This window comes from Sorex fumeus, unplaced genomic scaffold (genome assembly GCF_029834395.1).
Source record: "Sorex fumeus unplaced genomic scaffold, SorFum_2.1 ptg000024l, whole genome shotgun sequence".
In the NCBI taxonomy this organism is placed as follows: Eukaryota; Metazoa; Chordata; class Mammalia; order Eulipotyphla; family Soricidae; genus Sorex; species Sorex fumeus.
Genome location: NW_026606081.1, coordinates 49,770,668 through 49,792,500, shown reverse-complemented (window position 1 = coordinate 49,792,500; position 21,833 = coordinate 49,770,668). Strand labels below are relative to the sequence as shown.

The 21,833-nt window shown below is 59.8% G+C and overlaps 2 protein-coding genes across 2 annotated transcripts in view; both read right to left on the bottom strand.

Annotated features, from left to right (window-relative positions):
- The window catches only part of LOC130023592 (L-gulonolactone oxidase), a 15,056-nt gene extending 7,916 nt beyond the window's left edge, over nucleotides 1–7,140 (bottom strand). The window contains exons 1-6 of the mRNA XM_056114151.1: nucleotides 7,045–7,140; nucleotides 6,450–6,551; nucleotides 5,630–5,755; nucleotides 1,558–1,652; nucleotides 1,113–1,203; nucleotides 1–59 (exon numbers count right to left, since the gene is read on the bottom strand). The exon at nucleotides 1–59 is cut by the window's left edge and continues 127 nt beyond it. Of these exons, the coding sequence (XP_055970126.1) occupies nucleotides 1–59; nucleotides 1,113–1,203; nucleotides 1,558–1,652; nucleotides 5,630–5,755; nucleotides 6,450–6,551; nucleotides 7,045–7,047 (476 nt within the window). The 5' untranslated portion in view covers nucleotides 7,048–7,140. The remainder of the gene's footprint in view (nucleotides 60–1,112; nucleotides 1,204–1,557; nucleotides 1,653–5,629; nucleotides 5,756–6,449; nucleotides 6,552–7,044) is intronic.
- A 2,202-nt stretch (nucleotides 7,141–9,342) lies between these two features.
- Nucleotides 9,343–21,833, bottom strand: part of EPHX2 (epoxide hydrolase 2) — a 31,946-nt gene continuing 19,455 nt past the window's right edge. The window contains exons 11-19 of the mRNA XM_056114146.1: nucleotides 21,424–21,509; nucleotides 21,010–21,121; nucleotides 12,947–13,018; nucleotides 12,371–12,404; nucleotides 11,976–12,078; nucleotides 11,677–11,746; nucleotides 10,971–11,051; nucleotides 10,312–10,370; nucleotides 9,343–10,208 (exon numbers count right to left, since the gene is read on the bottom strand). Coding sequence (XP_055970121.1) covers nucleotides 10,130–10,208; nucleotides 10,312–10,370; nucleotides 10,971–11,051; nucleotides 11,677–11,746; nucleotides 11,976–12,078; nucleotides 12,371–12,404; nucleotides 12,947–13,018; nucleotides 21,010–21,121; nucleotides 21,424–21,509 — 696 coding nt within the window. The 3' untranslated portion in view covers nucleotides 9,343–10,129. The remainder of the gene's footprint in view (nucleotides 10,209–10,311; nucleotides 10,371–10,970; nucleotides 11,052–11,676; nucleotides 11,747–11,975; nucleotides 12,079–12,370; nucleotides 12,405–12,946; nucleotides 13,019–21,009; nucleotides 21,122–21,423; nucleotides 21,510–21,833) is intronic.

Genomic DNA, 21,833 nt, shown 5'->3' with positions numbered 1-21,833 from the left:
CTGGACTTGGAACATTCCAGAACCGTCCCGGAGGCTGTCATCAGGGTCAGTGCCACCACCTGGCCATGGGCAAGGAGAAAACCCACTGAGACCCCCAGACACCCCCTCCCCCTCCCCGTGTGTGTCCCTGCCTCCTGCTGGGCCTGGCGAGGGGCGTTGAGAGTCCCCAGGCCCCGGGCACAGGTTCAGCTCGAGGTGGGACATCTTTGTCCCGGTCACTCATACTGAAGAATCCTCAGGATGCAAGCGCTGCTCCTGGTCCCTGGTGTGAGGTGACACAGGACTCCCGGGGACAGAGCTGGAGTGTGTGTCCACCCCTGGGAGCAACTCTGGCCCCCACTGTCCTAACACACAGCCTGGGGTCCACCCTGCCCGCCCCCCCCCCATGTCCCTCAGAACCGAGTTATCCTCGCTCACCCCAGGAACCACATTCTCCCCTGGGCTTCCCAGGAAAGCTCCGAGCTTCCCCAGCCGGGAAAACGATGGCCTCTGAGGTCCCGGGACCCCCGTTCCTGTCCCACTGAAGCCCCACCCACACTCCACCTGCTCGTGGGGACGGAAACCACCAGGCAGCCGGCAGAACTAATTCTGATTACTCGGGACCCAGACCAGGAGGGGAAATTGGCATCCGTGGGTGGGAGAGTGTCAGAGCGATTTCACTGTAACCCACATGCTCTCTGAGACCCAATGCTCAGGATAGCAGGGAGTGCTGGTGGGGTGGGAGATGGCAGGGAGCTCATGGTGAGGGTCTGGCTCGGCTCAAAGGGCTGAGCACAGGCTTTGCATGCAGGGGATCAGGATTTGATCCCTAGCATTGCATGGTCAGGAAAAACCCCCACAAAACTGAAAACAGAAGTAAAAAAGAATGGACAGGCACTGTCCTGATGTGCTATGTGACCCCAGGCATGTTGCTTAACCTCTCTGTTTCCTCCTGGGCACAGGCCAAGAATCATATCAGGGGCATGAATGAAGCACCCCATTGCCAGGGCCGGAAGCAAGCCCGTTTTCTGGGCCGCACCCCATCAGCAGCCCAAGAGCGCTGGACTCTCAGGTCACATTGTAGGCCTCGGGGCTGCCTGAGTCCTGGGGGATCCGGGCTGTGGGGAACTCACCTGGGTGGCCAGGATGCCGTGTGCGATGCCAGTGTTGTGTGTCCCGGACCCAATGACACCCGCGATGGTCACGTCTGACACGGCACCCAGGCTGGGGAGAGTGTGGGGACAGTGAGGGACCCGGCTCCTGCCTATCTACTCTCTGAGCCTCATTTTCTCTTCTCGGGGCCTCTGGGTGGTTCAATTCTGACGGGCATCCTGTATCCTGTTAGTCTCCATCTGCCCCTCACCACACCCCCCTCCCTGCAAAACCTCAAGGGGCCTCTCGGGAGCCCCCAGAGCAAGCCTGGCAGGTCCAGTGTCTGGGGGTGGACATGGGCATGCTGGACGCCCTCGATCCGGTGGGTTCCAGCTCTCAAGCCCACAGGGACTGAGAAGTGAAAGCCCAATGGGGGAGGCGAGGGGCCCAGAGAAGGGGGGTACCCGGGAACGGGGCGCCTCTTACTTGGACAGGGCGAGGCCATGTTTGTCCAGCTGTGGGTGCAGGTCGGCCAGCAGGATGCCCGCCTCCACGGTCACCTGCTTCTTCTCGGTGTCCACCTGCAAGAGAGACGCATCAGCCGTGGCTGGCAGGGCCCCTGCCGGCCGTGGTCTGAGGGGAGACCCCCGGGTAGGCCTGCCCCACCATGGGCAGCACAGGGAGGATGGAGGGCAGAGCCCACCGTGCTGGGGTCAGGCGTCGGAGGACGAGGTCGGAGCGGAGAAGCTCGGGGGCCAAAGCTCAGTGCTGGACGCCGCCCAAAGCCGGTCCCAGTGCACGGATAAAGCAGCAGAGACGCACCATGGCTAGAGAAAAATCAATTAGCGACAGCACAGTGGGCATTTGCCTTGCACATGGCCGCGCTGGGTTTGATTCCTCCCCCCCTTCCCGGAGAGCCCGGCAAGCTACCACGAGTATCTCGCCCTCACAGCAAAGCCTGACAAGCTACCCCTGACATATTTGATGTGCCAAACACAGTAACAACAAGTCTCACAATGGTGACGTTACTGGACCCGCTTGAGCAAATCGATAAACAACGGGAGGACAGTGACCGTGACAGTGACAGTGGCAACTAAGGGGGAATTGGAGGGGATCATTCAGCAAGCAAAATAAGCCAGGGGCAGAAGGACAAACAGGACATCTCACTCAGCTCTGTCCTCAGAGGGACTAAACAAGGGTGTGGGCCAGTCAGCTGACGGCACCGCCCAGACACTGGCCGCAAACCCCTGGGTGGCAAGCTGGAGGGATGGGGTGGGGGACGAGGGTGGGCTGGAAGTAACTTGGGAACGCGGGGGAGGTGAAGGGCGCTCCAAATCCCCAGCTGTCCGCAGCAGCTAGGGAAGATGGCACCAGAAGGTGGTACTGGGTCCAGGGTGATGGTCACGGGCGCTGGGTAATGGGCATGCCGATACCGTAAGCACTGCCAAGCTTCATCGCAGCCCCAATGCCTGGACGACGACTTAAAAACCCAGATGTCAGGGGCTGGAATGATAGCACAGCAAGGAAGGTGTTTGCCTTGCATGCGGCCAACCTGGGTTCAATCCCCGGCACCCCATACGGTCCCCCGAGCACCACCAGGAGTAATTCCTGAGTGCATAGCCAGGAGTAATCCCTATGCATCGCTGGGTGGGACCCCCCCTCAAAAAAAAGCAAAAAAAAAAACAGATGTCAGGTGGGGAGGTGGGACTGAGCCCCCAAGAAGTCCCCTGAGCATCCCCAAGAGAGGACCCTAAGCAGGGAGCACCCCAGTTGCTGAAGGAACTCAGGCCCTCCACCAGCCCTGACCCCGCTCTTTCCCCCTATCCCCAGGCTAAACAGGTGGGTATCCTTCATGCAAGAGTGATGCCAGAGGTGGCTGTTCCGGGGGGCGGGGGTGCCACAGAAACCAGCCAGACCTCGGCCGAGGAGTCCCAGCCCTGAGCAGCACCCGGCAACTGGGGCGTTGGAATGGAGAGTGATGATCTTGGGGCTGGGAATGGCACCTGTGAAAGTCGGGTTGCAGTTGGCACCTGTGGGGGTGGCCAGCATGGCTGTGCCGAGTTACCAACTTAGGAGGGGCATGAGTTTGCTGGGTAGAGTTCAGAGTCTCCTCGCATCCCATCCTGGGAGAACAGAGGCAGAGAGAGGCGCCTGGCCCGGGGAGAAGACACTTTTGGTTCGTTTGTTTCTGGGTCACGCCCAGCAATGTTCAGGGTTTACTCCTGACTCTGTGCTCAGGGATGACTCCTGGCAGTGCTCGGGGGGGCATATGGGGTGCAGGGGATTGAACACGGGCTGGCCACCTGCAAGGAAAGCACCCTCCCCGCTGTGCTATCTCTGGAGCACCCAAAGAAGACACTTTCCGTGACTCTGCCACACGCAGAGGGGTTGCTAGGACCCCTGGAGCACTTTTTCCCTGTCAGGGAGCAAATCCAAGCCCAGGGATGGGGATCCACTCGCTCAAGGTCATTCGGACACGGCACAGGACGAAGAGGTGACTCCCATCCGGGTGAGTCACGAGCTCCAGCTCCTTCACCGGCCAGAGCACAGAGCTCCGTGAAATCAATTGCCAAGCCCAGCGCTCACTAATTAGCAATCAGAGCTAATTACTGCTGTGCCTGATGCCTTGACCAAAATGTTTTCAACGGGGCGGAGACCATCAGTCTGGGCAAATAAGGGAGGAGCAGAGAGGAAGCCAGGACTGGGGGCAGGAGGCTCTCTGGCAGGAATTCCCAGGGAGGGCCGCAGAGATGGCACAATGGGTAGAGCATGTGTGCTGCATGCAGGGGTCTTGGGATCCCCGGGACACTGCCATGAGCAACTTACAATTTCAGAGCAGGGAGGAGCCCTCAGCACTGGGGGTTGGGGAAATCTGTAGCACTGTCCTCCTGTTTGTTCATCGATTTGCTCGAGTGGACCCAGTAACGTCTCCATTTGGAGACTTATTGTTACTGTGTTTGGCATATCGAATAGGTCACAGGGAGCTTGCCAGGCTTTGCAGTGTGGGCGAGATACTCTCGGTAACTTGCCAGGCTCTCCAAGAGGGGAGGAGGAATCGAACCTGGCTTGGCCAGGCCGGCTGCGTGCAAGGCAAACGCCCTACCGCTGTGCTACCGCTCCCAAACAAAAAGTGACATTAAAAATGTCAGGGCGGGGTAAAAGCTTAAAGGGGGCCAGAGGGACTGGAGTGATAGCACAGTGCATGGAGCATTTTTCTTGCCCAATGCTGACCTAGGTTCGATCCCCGGCATCCCACATCGTCCCCCAAACACTGCCAGGAGCAATTCCTGAGTGCAGAGCCAGGAGTAACCCCTGTGCATCGCCAATTGTGACCCCCCACCTTCCCCCCAAATGGGGAGGGGGCTGAAGCAACAGAACAGTGGGAAGGGTGTTTGCTTTGCCTGCAGTTGACCTGGGTTCAATCCTCGGCACTGGTACGTTCCCCTCTCCTGAGCCTGCCAGGGGAGATCTCTGAGCTCAGAGCCAGTCTGGCCGCCAAACCAAAATAAACAAATGAGAACCCTGGTGGTGGGGGGAGCTGGTCCAGGTGAAGTTGTAACCCCTAAGAGCAGTGTCTCCGCCTCCTGTCTGACACCCTAATTTTCAGTATGCTTAGGTGTTGGCTAACTTGCATAGCCTGGACCCCAGCACAGCACTGGGCCAGACACAGCAGCTGCATTAACTGTGTGACATCAGGCCAGTCACCTGCCTTCTCTGATCTTCCGTTTCCTCGCCCATAAAACTAGGTTAAGTGCAGGGGAGAGAGGGAGGGAGGGAGGGAGGGAGGGAGGGAGGGAGAGAGAGAGAGAAAGAGAGAGAGAGAGAGAGAGAGAGAGAGAGAGAGAGAGAGAGAGAGAGAGAGAAGAGGGGAGATAGATGGGGAAAGAGAGAGAGGGAGGAGAGATAGAGGAGGGGAGAGAGAGGAGGAAGAGAGAGGGAGAGAAAAAGAGAGAGGGGAGACAGAGAGAGACAAACAGTGGAGAGAGAGGGAGAGACAGAGGGGGGAGAGAGAAGGAGAGGGAGGGAGACAGAGAGAGGGAGAGAGAAAGAGATAGAGAGACAAAGAGAGAGGGAGAGAGACAGAGAGAGGGAGGGAAAGAGAGAGGGAGGGAGAGAGATAGAGAGAGACGGAGAGAAAGAGAGAGAGGGAGGAGGGAGGGAGGGAGAATTCAATGGGCTGAGCACATGCTTTGCACGCAGTAGCGCCCGGGGCAGTCCTTGGCACCACATGGCCCCCTGAGCACCACTTTTAAGCCATCCCTGAGCACCACCGGGTGTGGCAGAAAATAAAACCACTCCCCAAAAAGACCAGCTAAGTGCATCTGCAGTGTGTGTGTTGGGGGGGGGGGGGGGGGCGGGGGGCGGCACTGGCGCTCTGGGGCCCCCGGGAGGAGGTAGACTTTCCCTCCGCGGCCACGAGGGGGCGCACACACCTGTGCCCGGGAGACTGCGGGTTTGAAGCCGCTTCCAGGGTCTGTGGGCGAGGTTTCGGCTGCCTGGCCCAGGGATGGTGGGGGCGGGGGGTGGACCCCCAGAAGCGGGACGTCGAGCACCGTACCTGGAGGAGCCGGTTCATCTTGCCCAGGTGGATCATGAAGCCGTCCGTGCAGGCGATGTCCGAGGGCGAGTGGCCGCCGCCCACCACCTTCACGCGCTTGTTCTGCTGCCGGGCCAGGGCCAGCACCTGCCGGACAGCCCGAGTCAGCCGGGCCGGGGTCTGGGAGACCCTGGCGACTCACCTCTCTGCACCTCCGGGCCGTGGGGCTGCAGCTGGGGAAGGGCACCCCCAAAACGGAGGCAGGAGGCTGGGCCGGGGGTGGACCACAGGGGCACTGTCCACCCGAGGGCGCGCTTGGCCCTCCACCCCCCACCCCCCACTTTGCAACAGCAGGCAAGCCTCTCCAGCCACCCAGCCCGGGTCTCAGCCGCCCCCCCCCCACCCCCACCCCCAGCTCCACAGGACTAAAGGCTACCCCCGCAGAGAGCGGCTTCATTATCGGCTCTGACAGCACATGGTTTACACAAAGGAGATCTGGGTTCAGTCCCCAAACGGTCCCCCAGAACCTACAGGAGCGACCCCCAGCACAGACGGAAGTAAGCTGCCCCCCCGCAATTTTATTTTAATTTTATTTTTCTTTGCATTTGGGGGTCACATCCGGCGGTGCTCAGGGATCACTCCTGGCTGGCTCCGGGGGACCCTATGGGATGCTGGGGACCGAACCTGGGTTGGCCGTGTATAAGGTCAGCAGGGTGGGACAGGGACCAGGGGTTCATGGGGGTACCAGCGGGGTGGAGCGGGGCCCAGGAGCCATGGGGGTCTCAGCGGCATGGGGCGGGCCCCAGGGGCTGTGGGGTCCTGGTCAGGCCCGGGCACTCACCTCCCTGACCTCCTCCTGGCTGGAGGGCTGGAAGTACATCTCAGGGCGGCAGCTGTAGGTCCGCGCCCAGTTTTCGAAGTGGACGCCTTTGTACCCGTGGACCTGACATGAGGTAGGGGGTGGGGGGAGAAACTGGGTCGCGGCGAAGGGATTGCTGCTGCTCCCAGCACCGAGGGGTCCTGGTCAGCCCAGAGAGACCCTCCAGGAAACCCTTGGTCCAGATGGCTGGATCCACCCCCAAACCCTGGCCACCCGCAGGTGAGGGCCCTGGACGGATCAGGGGAAGCAGGTTTCTGGACCTTTCTGGCCACGGGGGGTGGGAGGGGGCATCTAATGGGGCAGGGAAGGGGCGTCTGGGCGGCCCCTTAGCAACCTTCCTGCTGCCAGGCGCCAGCAGGGAGCCCTGGTGAGACCCCCCACGCCCTGCATGCAGTGCAGACGGGGCATGTCTCCACTGTTCTCAGGAGCATTTCAGGCTCAGAGAGGTCGAGCTACTCCTCTGAGGAGTCCCAGCACCCAGCGTGTCCCCGGCCTCCCCTGGGGTTCCCGGTTTGGCTGGACCCTCTCGCCTCCAGGTGCAGCCTGGAGTCCTTACCATGGCTGCAGCGGCAGGCGGGCGGCTGGGCTGAGCACAGCTTCCCCAGGGACCTACCGACAGCCAGGGTCAGGCGGCAGCTCTGGACTGGCGCTGGTGGACAGAGGCCCACACCCAGGGGCGGGGCCGGGCCAGGCTCCACCAGACAAACAGCCCCCGGGGGCCTGGGGGAAAGGGCAGAGGTGAAGGCTTTCTGGAACCTTCCTGAGCTCTGACCCCTGCCGTGTGTGCTGAAGCCACACAGCCCTGGTCTCACGTCTACACCCAGGCAGGCTGGCGGGGTTGGGGCGGGTGGCCCAGGCGAGGGCCCTCAGATCTGGAGGGTGGACACCCGGTTAATCCTCCTGTGCGTCCAAAGATGGGTAGTCCCAGTGGACAGAAGGACAAGCCTGCACCCCTGGCCCAGCCAGCACAGTGACATCTTGGGGCCCAGGACACAGCCCAGCGGCTGCAGGAAACAGGCTTTGCCATTAGCACGCAACGGAACACCCCACACCACGGAGCCGAATCCAGCTCTCTCCGTCCCGGGTCTCCATACAGGTGCCTTTTTTTTGGGGGGGGGGCGGGTCCCACACCCTGGCTCTGTGCTCAGGGGACCAGGTGAGCTGCCAGGATGCAAACCTGGTTAGCGGTGTGCAAGGAAAGCGTCCCATCACCCCCGCACCCCTGGGCTCTCTCCAGCCCCTGTTCTGTTTTTCTGTTTTGGTTTGGGGGCTCCACCTAGTTGCTAGAGTTGGGGTGGGGGCTCTCTCTGCAGTGTTTGGGGGGCCACACACCCCACACAGGCTTTTCGGTGCAGCGGGGGCCTGAGCTGAGCCCCAGAACTGCCTCCAGGGGTGCTTAAGGTTTGCTCCCTCTGCCGTACCCCCCAGTGCTAGGTCAGGCCCCGAGCTCTGTCCAGCCCCGTCAACCTCACACACTGCTTTTGTGGGGAAAAAAGTGAGAGGGGATGAGAGAGATGGACAGCAGGTGAGGTGCTCGCCTTGCAGACATTGGACCTGGCCTGGATCTCCGGCACCCCTGAGGGTTCCCTGAGCCTGCCAGGAGTCATCCCTTAGCACAGAGCCGGGAGCCCCACTGGGTGTGGGCCCTGGGCCCAGAGAGAGAGCATGGGGGTCCACGTGGGCCCTGGAGGGTCTGGTGGTGGATGGGACACATCAGGGTCTAAGTGTCCCCTGGAAGGGGACCCTGCTACCCTTCCTCCATCCCCCCTGCATCCAGGCCCCTGATAGCCCCTCACTGCAGGGAACCACACCCAAGGCCATCGGCCACGGCACCTGCCTCCCCCACAACCCCCGCCCAGCCTTGGACCTCAGGACCGGCTCCCCGATGCCTCCTCTCCTGAGTCCAGTGGCTCTTGTGGCATCTGCTGAGTGTGGCAGTTCCCCTCCCCGCATTTTAACTCCCCCCTTCCCTTCCCTTATTGTGTGTGTGTGTGTGTGTGTGTGTGTGTGTGTGTGTATGCGCGCGTGTGCACGCACGCACACATGTGGCTGTGAACCCAGTGGACTATGGAAAATGCAAACAGCCTGACCAAAGGATTGGGTCCACGTGGTGAGATCAAACCCTCAGCTTCAAGCCCAGGCCGAGGAGCACATCCTGATCTTTTTGGGGGGCCTAGGAGGCGCACCTGGCAGTACGCAGGGCTCATGCCCTGGCACGTCCCTCCCACCAGCACATTCTCTTTACAAGACGAGGGCCCAGGAGATGTGGCTCCATGAGCAGTGCTCACGGCACGGAGGGGAGATCGTGACCCCCAGCACGGCCAGGGGGAGTCTCAGTGTTGTAGTCAGGCGCTCAGCCCCCAGAACACACAACCAAGTGTGGCCCCCGCCCCCTCCCCATCACAGAGGGAAGGGAAGGCACAGATGGTTGGGTTAGTACCCAGAGCAAGGCGGGGTCTCGCTCTCTAAAATGACCCCTGCCTCTCCGGTTCTTTGTCCTCCCAGATCTGGGGTAACCAGTGAAGATAAGGGCCAGTTCTGCCTTCCACTCAAACCCTGATAAGCCTCTGGAAGGTTCTGGAATATTCTTGTGGAGAGTTCGTAGAGAGCAAACTGTCTTCCCCACACTTGGACACATGCCAGAGTGCAGATCTCCTGGGCTGGAAATCTGGACCTCTCGCTTGGTGCTGGTGCTGAGTGGACAGAGAGATGCTGTGTGAGGGTCGGGCAGGACCCCACCGTGGGCTTTTGGGAACAGATGCGGTAGGGGCTGGAGGGGCACAAGGGTCGAGTGCAAGAATGAAACCTGGGTCCGAGTCTACACACTACACATAACAACAATAATAGTGGGAACTTTTGTTTTTTGTTTTTATTTACTTTCCTTTTATTTATTGCCTTTGGGAGCCATACCCGGCGATGCTCAGGGGTCACTCCTGGCTCTGGACTCAGGAATTACTCCTGGCAGTGCTCAGGGGACCATATGGGATGCCGGGGATCGAACCCAGGTTGGCATTATGCAAGGCAAGCGCCCTCCCTCCTGTCCTATCACTCCGGCCCCAATAATGGGAGTTTTTTTTTTTTTAATCAATTAAAAAGTGAATCTGTACCACAAGGAATAGAAAAATATTTTTTTCAGATCACCTGTTTTAGAAGAAAATCATACTTAAAATAGACAAAAATGACAGCTGAGCACCCCAAACACCCGGCTCAGCTGAGGAAGCCCGCCCCTGGCCCCCTGTGGAGACAGACCAACCTGCTCCCTGCGGTCAGTGCTGCAGAGAACGGGGTGGGCGTCTGAGCGGGAGCAAAGCTGGGGCAAGGGCGGGGTGTGGGGGGATCGAGTGGCGGGCGGCTCCTCTTGGGACACACCTGAGCCATCTCAGAGCCCCAGAGTGGGGCCAGAGTTGGGCCCAGGCTGTCCCAGGCGGGCTCCCTGAGCAGCAGCCCAGAGCTCTGCAGACACGCCCCCCGGGCAGAGGAAACTGCCCTGAGAGTGTCGGGCTGGGCTTGGGCTGGAAGTGGCCGCGGTCCTGCGACCCCTGAGACTGATTATTGCGGATTCAGATGCCTTCCTGGCAGCCCCCCAGAGCAATGCTGTGGACTCAGGGGGAAGGTCCCAGGAGAGGAGGACCCGAGGGGGGCTAGAGCTTGGAGGTCATGGGGGGCTGCCCGGCTTCCTCCTGTAGCCACTTGATGAGGATCTGGTTCACCTCCGCGGGCCTGGGAGGGAGAGAGAGGGCTCCTGTCTGCACCCTGCGGGCCCACTGAGGCAGGGGCGCCTTCAGGGGGTGCAGAACCCCCACCCAGGCCTCCCACTCCTTACTTCTCCATCTGGGTCCAGTGCCCACAGTCCTTAATGTGTCCCCTTTTCAGGTGGGGGATCTGAAAGAAAGCCCGCCCAGGGGTGACCTGTGAGAACTGGGTAGTGGGAACCCTGGTGAAGGGGGGCTTCTCAATGCTCCCCAAAGACATAGCGGGGTCACCCTCCCCCATGTCCCCATGCACTACAGCGAACAGTAAAGGGGAATGAATGAATGAAAGGGTCAGAGAATGAATGAGTGAATATAAGGGAGTGTGCGGTAGAGGGAGTGAATGAATGAATAAGCAAATGAATGAATGAGTGAATGACTCAGTGAATGAGCGAATGAATGAATAAGTGAATGAATGAGTAAATGAATAAGTGAGTGAATGAATGAATCAATGAATGAGTGAATTGGTGAGTGAAATGAGTGAGTGAATGAGTAAATGAATTAGTGAGTGAGTGAATGAATGAATGAGGGAATGAATGAATGAATGAATGGGTGAGGGAATGAGTGAGTGAGTGAGGGAATGAGTGAGTGAGTGAGCATGAGAGACTGAGAGGGCAGGTGAGGGACACGCTGCAGGGGAGGGGCGTCCCAGCAGGCGAGTGCTCTGCTGCCCAGTCTGCAGGTGCCAGTGGCCACGCTCTCCGGGAGGCACGTGGGCAGGCGGGCCCCTTACCCAGTCCTCCATGTGCTTGGTCATGTCGGGGTGCAGCACAAAGTCCTTCTCGGCGGTGACCATGAGCGCAGGGATGAGGATCTGGAGCGGGCAGGGGGCAGGGGCTGGAGCAGGGGCGTGCCAACCACGTGGGGTGGGTGGGGGATCTCGCTCTGCTCGAGGCCCCGTGGCCCAGGCTCTGCTCCTCGGGACGGAGGCCCCTCCCTGGAGGGCAGTGTCCAGCCCTGTCCTGACAGCCCGTCAGTGCCAAGACTTCGGGAGTGCCTGGTTCTCTGATGGGGCTGGGGGCTCAGCGGGGCTCAGGGGCAGACCCTGTCCTCCATCACCGCTTTGGGAGGTGCGGGGCTGCAGAGAGGCTGAGAGGCAGCAGCGCCCGCGGAATGGACAGACCAGAGGCCCTGGTTGGAGAAATTCCGCGTTGCTGAGCAGGGATGAGCCAGAGAGCGGGCAGCGGGCCATATGTGCGCTGGGACCCCCGCCCGGCCGGGTCCCTCTCTGCATACTCGGTTGCGTCCTGGGGCAGGTGGGAGGGAGGCGCCCACGGGTTCTAGGTTGGACCAGCTGGAGGCCCCGCCCCCAGTGCCCCTCCACCAATCAGGAGCAACAGCAGCAGAAGGGGGCAGGGCCTCCGGGAGGTCCAGGACTGGGCGCCCAAGACCCCAGGGGGACAGGCCGGGAGGAGGGAGGCAGTGTCCGCGGCGCTCACCTTCCGTCCCGAGGCCTTGCAGCTCCACTTCCAGTTCGCCTCCATGTTCCGGTACCAGTTTAGAGGACCCCTGTGTGTGTATGGGGGAGAGATCAGAGAGTGAGGGTCTTGAGGACCCTCAAACCCTAGAAATGCCCACTGAACCCCACACTGGGACCCTCCGCCTCTGCCTATCTGTTTGGGCAGCTCCAACGATGGCCGAGCAGGGGGAGGTGGTGAGACTCCTGGCGCTGGAGGCAACCAAGGGGAGGGAGGCTCAGGGTCCCCGCTCTGACCCACCAACCCCGCCCCACCCCTACCTGAAGCCTGATTTCTTGAACTGCTGTACGTAGAACTGGATGTCCTCCTCCGTGGTGATCCTGCTGAGGCCAGGCTGCTGTGGGGTCTTAACGAACAGCCCCCCTGCGGGACATGCCCAGTCTAGCACTCAGAGCCTCACAGCCCCTGGACGCCAGGCCCCGACCCCAGGCCCTCCTTGGGCGCCCATCCCTGCGCTCTGCTCCACAAGGAGCCAGCTGGGCCCCCACTCAAGGGCCCCCGAGCTGCTCTGCACACCGCAACCCCTCCCCTGCGGTCACTCAGTGGGGACTCATGGTCAGCTGCAGCACATGAAGCCAATGCCCACATCACTCTGCCTCCTTGCGGCCCCGCAGTCACCAAGGACGAAGCGGGGGCGGAGGGGGGAGGCTCTTACCCATTTCTCGGACATTGTGCACAGCAAGGAAAGTCTACAACACAGAGAGAGAGAGAGAGAGAGAGAGAGGTCATCGTGGGCGACAGCATGGATGGACACAGGGCTGGGATGGAGCATCTGGCCAAGCGGGCCCCCGCCAGGTCACCACCCCGACCGGGGCCGGGGGTGGGCAACACAGAAGCAGCCCACATCCAAGGCACCTGTGGGTGCTCTGGTGAAACACCAGCCGGACCGGGCGCCAAGCCAGCAGAGGAAGGAGGCTCGTTTCCTCCTGCCGCGGCGGCGTGGGAAGGAGCTTGAGGCCAAGCAGCAATGTCCCCGCACACCGGCCAAGTCCCACCGCGTGAGGCTGCGAGGGGGTCGCACAGCACTGAGGCTTCAAGCTCAGAGAGGGAGGGATGGGGGAAGACAGGGGTGCAGGAAAGGTGCAGACAGTGGCCGAGGGGTGGAGGGCCGGGCGTCGCCTCTCCTGGTCACTGTGGATGGCGGGGGCGCACCCCCAGCGGACCCCCACCCTCCCACGGAACCTTCCAGGAACCCGTACCCCCAGTCTCTCTCTTGTCCCGGGCCCCTCACCTCATCGCTTGCTCGGAAGAAGCTCTTGAACGTCCGGCTCAGGTTCTGCTCCAGCTCGGCCTCAGCCACTCCCTGCATAACGATTAAGGTGAAATGCAGGGCATGGGGCAGCCTGGACACTGATCCCCACCCCCCCCCCCCACACACACACACAGCCCCCGCCAGGTTTGGCCGAGGGCTGGGGAGACGCTGCTTGCCTGGGTTCGACCTGCAGCACCACTGCCTCCCCACCCCCGCAGTGAGGGGAAGCCTGGACCCCCGTGGTGTGTGGCCCCCGCCCGCCTCCATGGGGGAAACAACGTCTCCAAGGCAGGCAGCACCCACGTTCTCCCCGAACGTGCCACGAGCTGGCGCCCTTTGAATGCAGACTCTTGTCCTCCTCCTGCCTGGCAAGACCAAGTTCAGGGCAGATTCAGGATCTGTGGAGCCCCCTCCTCGCTATCCTCACCCTGTGGGGGTCAGGGACTCGGGCGGGGGAGGGGGAGGGAGGATGTTCTTTATGCTGGGTTTTGTTTATAAAGACTAACCCTCCTTCCAGGCTCCGCCTCCTCCTTCCCCATCTGATCATCCTCCCAAGCCCCCACCCCCAGCATGCCCCAACACCACCACAGCCTGGCTGGCGGGGGGTGGGGGGGTGGAGACACACCCCCTCATGATACTCAGGCACCAGCAAAGGGGGAGCTTGGGGGGTTGGGGGGCTGTCTCCTGCCTCTAGCATGTCACACGTGGGAACTTTCATGAACCCTTCGCGGGCTGGAGATAGGGCTGAGGCACTTCCTCTCAGGCAAACGACACACATCCATTTGCTCCCTGGCACCACCTGGGATCCCCGGAACCCCATCAGGAGTGATCTCTGAGTCAGCCTTGAGCAGGCACTGCTGGGTGTGACCCCCAAACTCCCCTCACCCTTCAAAAAGGCCTTCCTGCCTTTCACCTTCGGGCTAGCTCCATGATGCCCTCCCCACGGGCAGCCTCCTTCCATCCCTGGTTGGAGGTGTCCCGAACACCTCTGTGCCCTCCTGGGACCCCCATGGGTGGGGACAGTATCACTTCACCCCCCCCACCCCCGCTCTCATATACTGTAGTGCCTAGTCCAGGGACTGGGCGGAGCAGAGGCCGGAAGTGTCTTTGGAGAGTGGAGAGTCTCTTGGCAGGTCTAGGAAGAGCGCTGGTGGCCCAAGGGTCCCTGGGACCCTTCCTGTTCTGAGGCATGGGCGTGGGGTCTCAGTGCTGCAGCTCCCCTGGAAGTCATAGATCACTGCCCCGCTGGACGTCTGCACCCTGTTCCCGACAGCCTCCACAGCGAACAACTGCAACTGGGGACATCTGTAGGTTTCGATGATCGCAGAAAGTCGATCGTGGCTGTCTGCCTGCCTGATTGATGCCTCTGCAAGAAACGGCCTCACAAGCTGGAACTGGGCGGTGATGGATGCCCGGGAGCCTGCCCTCCCCTCGCCCTGGACCATTATCCTGATTTACTGCCCGCAGCTGCCGTCCCTCCAGCGCTGATGTCTGCAAGCTCAGGAGGTCATCCCGGGGGTCTGGTGGGGGGTCGGCTCTCAAGTGCTCCGTGGAACAGAGCGGGGTGGGGTGAGGGGGAACGGGGCTGTGGGGGCAGGACGAGGGGGGCGCTGGGTGACAAGAGCATCCTCCACTGAGGGCCGAGGCCTGAGCCCGTCCCAGTGCTGCCTGCAGGCAGAGGGCGGTCCTAGCACTCCGCTGTTTGCAGCCTGAGTGTGCATGGAGCCCGGGGTGGGCAAACACCCCAACTCAAGAGGGTCCCCCACAGAGCACGTGAGCAAGCAGGCCCCTGAGAGAGTGTGGCCCTTGTGAGCACCATCACACATGGGCCATCTCCAGTCCTCACAGCTGCAAAATGGGACAAGGGGAGAGACTGAAATAAGAATAATACAAAAGGGGCTGGACTAGAGTCTACTCTCAGCACGAGCACCCAAAAGGAGAGAGAGAACAAGGGGGAATGCCCTGCCACAGAGGCAGGGTGGGATAGGAGGGACAGGGGGGTGGGGTGGGAGGGATACTGGGATCAGTGGTGGTGGAGAATGGGCACTGGTGGAGGGATGGGTACTCGATCATTGTATAACTGAAACCCAAGCACAAAAAGTTGTAAGTCTACAACTGTACCTCTTGGTGTTTCACTAATAAAAATCTAAATTAAAAAAAGGGGGGGGCTGGAGCAATAGCACAGAGGGTAGGACATTTGCCTCGCACGTGGCCGACCTGGGTTTGATTCCCAGCATCCCATATGATCCCCCAAGCACTGCCAGGAGTAATTCCTGAGTGCAGAACCAGTAGTAACCCCTGAGCATTGCCAGGTGTGACCCAAAAATAAAAAAATTAAAAAAGAATAATACGAAATAGGCTGGAGAGATAGGACAGCGGGAAGGGTGTTTCCTTGCACTTGACGAACCCAGGTCCGATCCCCGGCATCCCAGAGGGTTCCCAGAGTGCCACCTGGAGTAATTCCTGAGTACAAAGGCAGGAATAAGCCCTGAGCACCAATGGGTGTGACCCAAAACAAATGGCAAAAAGAAAGATAGAATAGAAATACATTTTCACAATTTTCTTTATAAAGAGGGAGCAGGGAGCTAGCACTGGCATTAAGCCACTTGCCTTGCAGGTGACCAGCCTTGATTCGACCCCCAGCACTGCAAGGGTCCCTCAAGCACCACCAGGTGTGGCCCCTGAGAGATGGGAGTAGTGCCTGAGCACTGCTGGTGTTACCTCATGCCCCCCGGGGACCCCCACAGAGACTAAACGAAGGGTTCAGAATCAAAGAGAAGACAGCGGTTAACGGTTAACACGTGTACCCACTTCCCTGCGCCCTGGCTCCACAGAGAAGGAGGGCAAAGGTGAGGCCGGGAACGGGGGGGTCACACCTACCCTCTGCCGGGGGCACCCACTGCTGGGCTGTGACCTCGGAGAGGCGGCGGAGACTACTGCAAGTCGTCTGGCCGAGGATAGCTGGCCTGCTGGCCGGCGGTCAAGGACGGACTCAGAGTCCAGCAAACAGAGCGCCTGACATTTATTAACTGGCCGGTCTCATCCTGCGGCTCCTCACGGCGAAGAGGGCGGGTTTGCAAAAGATGGCTCGGCCAGCAGCCCCGGGGTCTGACCCTCTGCCAGGCATTGCTGGGGGCCTGGGGTCTGGTTCCCCGCTGCGTTTCTTTTCTGCTCCCTTTTGTTGGCTTTCTTTGATTGGGTTTTGTTGGGAGGCCACTCCCAGCCGTGCTCAGGACTGTCTCCTGGCTCTGTGCTCAGGGATCACTCCTGGAGGGGCTCCGGGGGCCATATCCAATGCTGGGGATAGAAATTGGGTTGGCTGGGGCCAGAGCGATAGTATAGCAGGTAAGGCTTCGCTCTACTGTTGCTGAACTCAGGTTTGGCCCGGGCATCCCCTCTGGCCCCTGAGTTTCTTCTTTTTTGGGGAGGTAGGAAGGGGGAACACTCCTGGCAGTGCTTAGAGAATGATACAGTGCTGGGGACTGAATCCCAGCTTTCTGCAAGCCAAGTGCTGGGCACCTCTGAGTTTCACAAGGACATGCAGGGGCAGCATCCAAGAGAAGACAGGGAGAGGAAAGGAAACAGAGAAGGAAAGGGCTGGGTGGTGCACGGGCTGGCACGTGTGGCATGCAGCAGGCCTTGGCATGCTCAGGTCCTGCATCGTCCCCCAGCCCGGCTCGGATGAGGCCAACTTTGCGTATAGGAGGCTGGGCTCGGGACATCACACCGAGTGCACCTGGGGTCAGACAAGACAGGAAGAAGGCAAGTGCCCTCCCTGCCGTACCAGTGTCCTGCTCCCCCAACCCTTTCCTGACCTTCTGTCCTCTCTGTGTTCCCCAGGGTACCCTGAGGCCTGGCTGAGCTCAGTGACCACAAGGACAGATGCTGCCAACTCCATCACCAAATTTGGTGAGGGCAGAAGTCCCAGGGCAGAGTCAAAGCAAAGATCCAGAACTCTGTGTGTGTGTGTATGTGTGTGTGTATGTGTGTGTATGTCTGTGTGTGTCTGTATATATCTGTGTGTATCTGTATCTGTGTATATTTGTGTCTGTTGTGCATGCATGTGTATTTGTGTGTCTGTGTCTGTATATCTCATTGTGTGTGTGTGTGCGTGTCTGTATCTGTGTGTCTATGTGAATGTGTCTGTATATATCTGCGTATGTGTGTCTGAGGGTGCATCTCTCCATGTGCATGTGTATGTACATCTGTGTTTGTGTCTGTGTATATCCGTGCATATATGTGTGTCTCTGTGTGTCCGTGCATATCTGTGTCTGTCTGTCTCTGTGTGCATGTGTATCTGTGTGTCTGTCTTCCCCCTCTTAGAAGAACTCGACATTTGGGATTCTCTGAAGCAGGGAATCTGAGTCCCAGAGCAAGAAGGTCACCTTAGAAAATCAAAGAGAGGAGCCTGGAGAATTCCTGGAATCTCAAGCCCCACACGCCCCCTCTGCTAAGGAAAGCCAGAAAGCCACACCCCCATCAGGCAGCCTGACCTCACTGTCCTTGGGGAGTTCTCATCACCATCCAGCCCATTGCTCCTCCCCCCACTCCCTTGTCCCTGGAAACCTCATTTGCCCGCCCCCTTACCATGGGGGTGGTCACCCCCACCCCTCCCTGGCCCACTGGCTCCCGTAAGCCCTCCCTGTCCTGCAATTTCCCTCTCTATGAGAATGAGCAGTTTCACCCACAGTGAAGGTCCTCTCCCTCCTTGCCCCACTGTCTGGGGTCCCTTGGGGCCCAGAGAACTTCTCAGGCTGTTTATATGCTCCCAACAGAGGCCCAGAGGTGGGGTCTCACGGCACAGGCAGCTGTTGACTTCTTGAGTTTTCCAAGACCAATTCCTGCTCCCTCCCACAGCACCTGAGCCTCCTGCCTTTTTTTTTTTTTTTAGGTGGTGGGTGTGCCCACCCAGCGATGCTCAGGGCTTACTCCTGGCTCTGCACTCAGGGGTTACTTGTGATGGGACTCACGGAACCATATGGGGGTGCTGGGGATTGAATCCAGGCCGGCCATGTTGCAGGGCAAGTAAGTGTTCTACCTACTACTATCCCCAGCCAGACCCTTGAGCGTCTGACCAAGTTCTTTTTTCTTTGATTTTGGGGTGGGGGGAAGATGGGGAGTGGTTTGGGGCCACACCTGGTGGTGCTCAGGGGCTACTCCTGGTTTCTGTTCCTGGGATGGAGGGAGGGGCTGCTCACAGTCACCCGGGTTTCCCATGGGTGGAGGCTGGTTGTGGTACCAGGGGATGGGGGGGAGTTGACGCCATCCAGAGCCGCCCTCTCCCCAGTTTCTCACTAAGGGGGGCCTCCAGAAGCAGCCTCACCCTTTTCACCTCTGTGGCCCCCACAGGTCTGTGTCCTGGGGTTGATGACTGAGTCTTGAGCCCTTTCCTGAGATGCAGAGGGGGAAAAAGTCACCTTCCAAAGCAGCTTCCCCCTCCCTGGTGGAGTCAGGTGGAAACAGCAAGCAGGTTGGGTGAGTGGTCCAAGGGCCCAGGAGACGGATCTCAGGCTGGAATTCATGGCCACCCCACCCCACAGAGCTGGGGGTCAGGACAGACAGGACACAGGGTGGACCAGGCCCTCACGGCTGACCCTGACAACCAGAGCGGCTCCTGTGGGCTGGTGAGCCTTGGGGCCCAGCATTCAGCCCTGAACCCACAGATGCACTGTGCCAACTCCAGCTAAGCCTGAAGCTACCCTGACACCCAACACAGGCCCCCAGACTCAGCAGGCCGCTAACCCGCTTCCAGAAAATAAATCACTCAGGGTCAGAGCAACAGGACAGTCAGGAGGGAGTTTGCCGACCCAGGTTCAATCCCCGGCATGCCACAGGATCCTCCCAAGCTATGTTCAGGATCAATTTCTGAGTGCAGGGCCATGAGAACCCTGACCATTGCCGGGTGTGGCCCAACAGAAAAAAAAAATCACTCAGTCCATGCCCAGAAATGAATTTTTTTTTGGGGGGTGGGTTTGGACCACACCTCACAGTGCTCCTGGCTGACTCCCAGTTCTGTGCTCAGGGGTCCCTCCTAGCAGGCTCAGGGACCAGGTGGCACCAGGGATAGAGTCCGGCTTGCTGTGTGCAGGGTAAGGGACCACTGCACTGGCTCTCTGCAGTCAGAAATCTGCCTTCTGAGCAGATAGGAAGTGCTCCCACCTCCAGGGCAGAGACCACAGGCTTCTACCTCTGTGAGGGCGCCAGCAGCCTTGAGGGGCAGATCACACATCTTAGAAAAGGCTCATGGAGATGACCCTTCTTCAGGTGAGGCAACTGAGGTCTGGAGGCAGCAAGTGACTTGCTCCCCACGGGCCCCAGGGCCTGTTCTGACCAGCTTGACAAGTCACCCCCTCTCCCTCCCTGCGGTGGGGGGCTGAGCAGGGCCGAGTCATTAACTTGAACATCTACCATTTCCCTGCCAAGACGCTTTGTCCTGAAGAGCAAAACTGCTCCCTGCAGCTCCTTGTGGATTGAGATCCAGCTGCAGGAACAATGGGATCACAGGAGGGCTGGCTCCCACCTCTGAAAGCCCAGAGCCCCACCAGGCTATGATTAGCTCCTGGGTCTGAAGGTCACTGTCGCAATCAGGCCTCTCTGGGCCTCGCCCCTCTCTGCGAGGGACACAGAATGATTAACTCCGCGCTCCCACACTGGGCCGTGGAGGGGGCACCCCGGCTCGGATCTGTGAGGCTGGTCAGCACTCCAGCCACACTGAGGTCTGTTTGCTCAGCGGATACGGGAAAGGGGCCAGGGGGCTGCTGGACACAGCTGCTGCAGCAGCCCAAGCTCTGGAACAGGGTGAAGGGCCGGAGAGTGAGCACAGTGGTTAGGGTGTGACCCTAAGAGTGTACAAACGTGCCTGGCCACCCAGCAAGGCCCACCCTGGTCGAATCCTGGAACCGAGGTGTCCCCCAAGCATCACTGGGTACAGCTTTGAAGGCCCACCCCCCACCCAGCACCATGGGGTATGGCTGTGGAGAGCCCCAGCACTGCAGGGCCTGAATGAGCCGTGCCATGAACTCAGGTCCCTCCCTGCACTGCATCACCAGCAGCAGCTGTTGGCGGGAGAGGCATACCCCAAAGATCCGAGGCTGGAGTTGTACCAGCTAAGGGACCCCGGGAAATGGAGGAATCGTCTCTGGCCTTGCAAAGGAGCAAAGGGAGGAAGCCATGGGTGTTACGCAGGCCACAGGAGCACAAAACACTGATCTCACGCACAGCCCGGGCCCAGGCCCCAGAGGCAGAGCAGGCCGGTGGCCATGGCGGGGGCAGGGCACTCCTTGCTTGCTTCGGGAGAGTCTGCCTGGGACCATGGTCAGAGGTGAGGGACTGGGAGACAGACAACCCAGCAATGCAGTCCTGCTCCCGGGTGACCGGCCCAGCCACTGTACACACACGTCCTCCACAGTCTCTGCACACAGCCACCACACACAGTTACCACCCACAGCCCCTGCATGACCGCCATCCACATCACCACCCATAGCTACTGCACACAATCACTACAGACAGCCACCGTACACGGCTGCTCTAACATGACCACTGTACAACAACGGCACACAGCCTGCACACACGGAGCCACACATAACAACTGCACACAACCACCAGACACAGCCACTGCTGCACACAGCTGCGATTCACAGCCGCCACACACAACCACTGCACACAACCGCTACACACAGCCACTCCACACATCTGCTCTAACATGACCACCCTACACAGTCACCAAACACACAGTGCCATGCAGAGCACACTCTCACCATCACCCTTGCCCACAGCCACCACAGCCGCTACATGCAGGCGTGACACACTGTCGCCACATACAACCGCCTCACACAACCACTATGCACAGTCACTGCATACAACCGCCACACTCACAGCACACTGCTGCCACACACAGCCCACACAACATCTGGAAAGTCAGTGTCGACAAAGGCCCTGCGCCATGAGGGGACAGGGTGTAACCAAACCTTGGGCACAAGGACAGGGGTGGGGTGGGGAGCAGAATGAATCCGTTCTGGGACTCTGGGCCTGGCCCGACTCACCGGCTCCTGGAAGTAGAGTTGATAATCAAACACGGGGTTGGCCTTGATCTTCTCCAGGGGGTTCACATCAGGGTGTGCTGGCAGGAAGGGGGTATTCAGACTGGCCACCGCACTGAGGAGGAAGGACGCAAGGGTCAGGCCCTGTAGCAACCATCCGGGCCACTGAGACAGGAGGACAGGCCTGAGGGAAACGGCCCTGGGGAAGGCCATAAGGGACAGTGATGTGCCACTGAACATGCCCAGGGAAAGCGTGTCCTGTGCCAAACTCAGTCGCTGCCAGCAGAATGCCAAGAGGTGTCCTCCCTGGACACCCCACTTGTTTCCAAGATGTGTGCTGGGGTTCGAGCACTGAGGACTGAGTCTCATGGGCGTCCCTGGAGCTTACCCCAGTCCTGGAGGCCGGGGTGTCCGTACCTCACTCTCTCGGGGTAGAAGAGGGCCATCATCCATACCAGCATGCCCCCCCAGTCGTGGCCGATGAACGCCGCCTGGGGAAGGCCCTGGAGAACGGGGGGGGGGGGGGGGAACACAGTGTGGGACTTGGTGGGAGGGGCTTCCCAGGGGCCAGTGACCACCCACCGCCTGGGAGCCCTGCCCACCTGCTAGCCCCCTCTGCTCCCTGAGTTTCTTAGTAGCAGGAGCTGTCTCTCATGTTTGTTTTTTAAAAAAATTTTATTAGTGAAACACCATGAGGTACAGTTGTAGACTTATAAATTTTTGTGCTTGGGTTTCAGTTATACAATGATCGAACAACGATCCCTCCACCAGTGCCCATTCTCCACCACCACTGATTCCAGTATCCCTCCCAACCCCCATCCCCCCAT